The 5,024-nt window shown below is 39.1% G+C and overlaps 1 protein-coding gene across 1 annotated transcript in view; it reads left to right on the top strand.

Moving 5' to 3' along the window:
• LOC106884373 (tolloid-like protein 2) overlaps nt 1-5,024 on the top strand; it is a 109,836-nt gene that overhangs the window by 59,423 nt on the left and 45,389 nt on the right. Inside the window, exons 2-3 of the mRNA XM_052966704.1 lie at nt 2,868-3,030; nt 3,774-3,967. Of these exons, the coding sequence (XP_052822664.1) occupies nt 2,868-3,030; nt 3,774-3,967 (357 nt within the window). The remainder of the gene's footprint in view (nt 1-2,867; nt 3,031-3,773; nt 3,968-5,024) is intronic.

Genomic DNA, 5,024 nt, shown 5'->3' with positions numbered 1-5,024 from the left:
ACACACACACACACACACACACACACACACACACACACACATATATATATATTGCCTGGCTCTCCGTCAGTTACAACGACGAGTGTTCTAGTTGATACGATCAAACGAACATTCTGCTCGTGGAATTAACCTGCAAATGGTGAAGCACTCCACAAGTACGTGTACTCTTGAAGTAGTTCTCAGAGGCATTCAGTGTGGCACAAAGTGTGACAAACCTGGCTTTTGAATTACAAGTATAGCTCATTTTTGCTAGCTGAGTGAGCTGGAGTTACGAGAAATAAAGCGTCTGTCTTGCTTAAGCACATTGGGAATGTAACCCACGACGTTGCGATTGTGAGCCAAATATCCCGAGCCACCAAGCCACGCGATAATATACACAACATATATTATGTATGCATGTTAGTATTTCTTGTATGTACAGTTAGATGCGTCACTGAGCACAGGACTTGAAAGTCTCATCGCATTCTTCCCTGCCAGTCAATGTGTTGGTTCTGAAATTGACCAGCTGAAATACATGGGCATGTGCAGCAGCATTTCTCATGCTTATCACATAGCAAGAGGCAGGATTTGAACCCGCAACGCACAGAGTCGAAACAAACATCTCAAGGTATCTACCTGTTTCAGTCATTAGACTGCAGTCATGCTGGAGCACTGCCGTAACAAATCGACGCCAGTATTTATTTTTTAAGTGTGGTACTAATTCTATCAGATTTCATTTGCCGAACCGCGATACAGGAATGTAAAAAACCAACACCGGTTGTAAAGCAGGGTGGCGATGGCAATACACACACACACACACACACACACACACAAACTGGCATAAGGTTTCTGCTTTTGATCAAATAAACATGGAAAACAAGAATCGATAATAAAAATATAGAAAAGGAAAAGATTTTCATTTTTCGAAATCTTTCGAGTGGAAAATTGTGTATTTATCGTCTGAAATGAACTTTATATATCATTGTAGACCAATGACATTTGAGAAATGACTCGTAAATGTTAGGGGATATTTCACGAGAATCAAAAGCTTTCCATATCTGGTTCGTTCCGGTTGAATTTGAGAGAAAAGCTTGCATGCTTGACATACCAAACGCATGAGAAATGCTTTTAACAACAGCCAAGTGTGTCGAAATCCTTCTCTTTGTTCGTTTTTTAGGACAGTGACTACATGAATCAGAATAATTACGATGTCGTCTCTCTTTTATTTCTTTAAGATATAAATAGTCGTAGTGGTGGAGAGCGTCTTTACACAAAATCTAATCTTCACAGAGAAATAATCACATCTGAGCAGTATCTTTTCTTTAAATTTTTGATCAATTAGAATCAGTAGAGCATCGGACTACACCTTTTGTGATAATTCCTTACTTTCCATTACGTTCTGAATTCGAATCCAGTCAGGACATCCGAATTCGAATATCACCAACCATTTTATCCGACACGCTAACGATTTTGCCAGCTTAAACATAACTAATAATTCCACTATAAGCACAATTCTAAATAATACAGTAACACTAGCTTAGCTGTGTTTTTTTTTTAATACGGCTGGCGTCCCTAAGTTAATCTTTCAGCTCATATCATGCACATCGCAAGGTCATTTTATTTCATTGGTAGATATTTGAAATCGAGGAATTTGTTGTGGAGGTAGTAATGAGAGTGATGGCTCGCCCTCCTCAGCCATCTATGAGCTGACCTTTGGTCTAACTCATCCCACCGTAACAATCATCGTTTGTTTATTTTTAAATTCAGACTTTGTATATCAAACACCACTCCCCTTGATTCAGTCTCCATCAGTCTCTTTTGAGACTGATGGAATAATTACTAGACTTGCAACGAATAAGCCCTGGGGTCGATTTCTTCGACTAAAACCCTTTAAAGCAGTGCTCCAGCATGGCCGCAGTCAAATGACTGAAACAAGTAAAAGAATATATATTCGACGGGATTCTTTCAGTCTCCACCTACCAAATCCACTCACAAGGTTTTGGTCGGCCCGAGGCTATAGTAGAAGACACTAGCTGAAGGTGCCACGCAGTGGAACTGAAATCGGAACCATGTGACCGGGAAGCAAGCTTCTTACGACACAGCCACGCCTGTCTATAAATTATTCTTTGTTCTACTCCATATGACCCTTGGGGGTTCGTATAAGATTTTGTTATTAAAACTGATGTGCAATAAAATTGGTTATACTTCTACAACACACAAAATATTTTAAACAATTTTTTGGTATACAATTCTTATTACAAAAATATAAACAGGATTTTATAAACACCAATTGGCTATGATTATCCACCCGAGTAAAATAGGAATCAAAGAAGTCCGTAGGTTAAAAAAGAAATGGTTGAGACTCATTGTTCTAGTTATTTAACCTCAAATCAATCTTGGACCAGTAGGCCTATTGGCGAAGTCCTTCCAGCTGTGACTATCCAATCTTTTATTCGGACGTATCGAATATTACATCATCTAATGTATCTTTTGTTTTAAAGACGACCGGGTGTGATTTAAGGGAGATTTGGCTGTTATTTCTAAAAGTCGAATGCTTATTCATTCGTTCTTTTGTGTGAGAGAATGTTTTTCACAGTAAAGAACGTAATCTGTGGCGTAGCTCGAGTGCATGCCACCCGAAGTAGCACTTGAGTTTGCCTCCCCACCCCAACAAAAATATGGCCTATACAGCAGACCCAAAAGTGCCCCCCATCACTACTACCACCACCACCACCACAGCGTCGCCCGGAATAGGCTGCCCTTCTCAGCCAGCTACGCTACCAAACATAATCAACTTTCCGTTCTTAAATCTTCGAATTATTCTTTTGACTTACGAACGTAATTCAATTTACCATATCTAATCAATGGCTTCTTTTTTCTTCTTTCAGTGAAATGTGGGGGGAGGATCCGAGAGACAGCGGGTTCAATCATAAGTCCGAACTATCCTAATGATTACCCAGCAAACGCGGAATGCGTTTGGGTGATACATGTTCCCAAACCGTTCTTCGTTATTATCCATTCAACGTTTTTTCGCCTGGAAAGCGACTGCAAGTAAGTAATGAAATTTGACAGAAGCTTTTTGTGTTCGATTTTCATTTCGATATTTAGTCGTCGGCCAGAATTAATTGCGTAGATCGGCGACATAAAGCATTTTAACCGTAATAGGCTTGTCATTTTGCATATCTAGGCTCTTCTCATCGTATCTCATCTTCGCCCACTTATTCCTGGGAGGTCGTTGGGGAAGAATCCATCGGCTCCTATGGTCTCCAACTTATACTGATGGATCCCCAAGCGAGACCAATCGATCTCATGGATGTTATCCAATCATCTTGCTCATAGTTTATCCCGGAGCATTAGGTGATACTTAACTCCGAAAAAAACACTCTCATAACCTAGTGATGTAGGTACGGCGAGGCGAGTAAAGGCTACCTTAAAAAAAAAAAAGCCTAGTCTTCACGAGTCTGAGATATTGCTAAATATTGGGTTGTCCGGAAAGTTCGTGCCGATTTATAGTAGCTTACCTTTTGACCTATTTGCCATGAAACCACCTCAATTCTGGGAAGAGGGTATTTTCAAGTTAAAGGAAAAATGGAGACGCATTGTGCAACAACATAGTTCACATTTGGTTGATTAAAAATGTAATGGCAAGTATTTATTGACCTTTTTCTTTCCTTTAAAAATCGGCACGAACTTTCCGGACAACCCAATACATTCCTCCCAAGACTAAGCCAGTACATGATACAAATTGTTGATTTTTTAAAAATAATTCTATTTTATTTATTTTTCAATTACAGTTTTGATCAGTTGGTTATAGAAGACTATGGCCACACATACAATTCAAAGAGCAGCGATAAACAAACATTTTGTGGCAAGATGTTTGTTTATTTTAAATCTGTTACCAATAAAGTGAGGATTACCTTTAAGTCGGACTTTGGTACTAGCTACAAAGGATTCAATTTAAAGTTTTATTCTATGGATAATAGTTTCGGTGAGTATTACTCTTGTAAAAATTTAATTTCTGTTGTGTGGTTTTGAAAGTACAGTGTAGTAGTGGTGGTAATGGTAAGGTTATTTCATGGAGATGGGAAGAAAATTTGAGAATACGAGTTCGTGCATATAACGAGAAATTTGCTTCACCAGAAACAATTCTCTTCTGCAGAAAGCTACGTAAAGATTTTTACTAATCGCAGCCAGCAGAAAATCTTCGAAATCGAGCAAGAATTTTCTCTTATGCGGACACATCGACGTAACGATGTCTTTACAGTGCACACTAGTTAGGGTTAGTTTTAGGGATTAGGGTTCAAATCTGTGACCAATAATGTGTTAGGGTTACGTAGATGCGTCGGGACCTCTGTATTTAAGCAGTACCGCTTATGCTACTACTATAATCGTAAACACACTAAACCTCTCTAAAATACAGAAATCCGATGTTATATCGTTTGCAATACAACCGGACTGCTCTTCAGATTTCTAAAAACAGAAAAAAAGAAGTCATCCCTTGTCTCAGCCTTACCTTTCCACATTTTATTAAATTAACCCTGCCCTAAACCTTTTCAAATCGTTCAAGTTCTCCTATTGACCCTTTAAATTTTTCTTTACCATAAATGCAAAATCACTTTATAGTCATCTTCACAGTGATGGCTTCTCAACCCTAATACATTTTCTGGAGTGTCGTTCCCGACAGGAATCCAACACCATCTCGTCCTTTTCTGCCCAATCGAACTTTATTTCTTTTGTCTCAGCTGCTTCTTCCCAGTTGAGTTTTAGCAAATCGGTTGAGTCGCTATTGATATTGCAACTGGTCTTATTTTACACCAAACTAACCGTAACCCTAACCGTAACCCTAACCGTAACCCTAACCCTAAAACCCTAACCCTAAAATCCCTAGTGAATATCGTGCGGGTATTAATCTGAAAAATTACCAGAATTAAAAATAACTTCAGTTATCTATCTCTCTTTCTTTCTTTCTTTCTCTCTCCCCCTCTCTGTCTTTCCCCCATCTCTCTCCCCCTCTCCCCTATCTCTCCCCCTATCTCTCCCCCTAT

Source organism: Octopus bimaculoides, chromosome 3 (assembly GCF_001194135.2).
Source record: "Octopus bimaculoides isolate UCB-OBI-ISO-001 chromosome 3, ASM119413v2, whole genome shotgun sequence".
Classification (NCBI taxonomy): Eukaryota; Metazoa; Mollusca; class Cephalopoda; order Octopoda; family Octopodidae; genus Octopus; species Octopus bimaculoides.
Note: the sequence above shows the minus strand (reverse complement) of the source record. Positions and strands in the feature narration are given on the sequence as shown.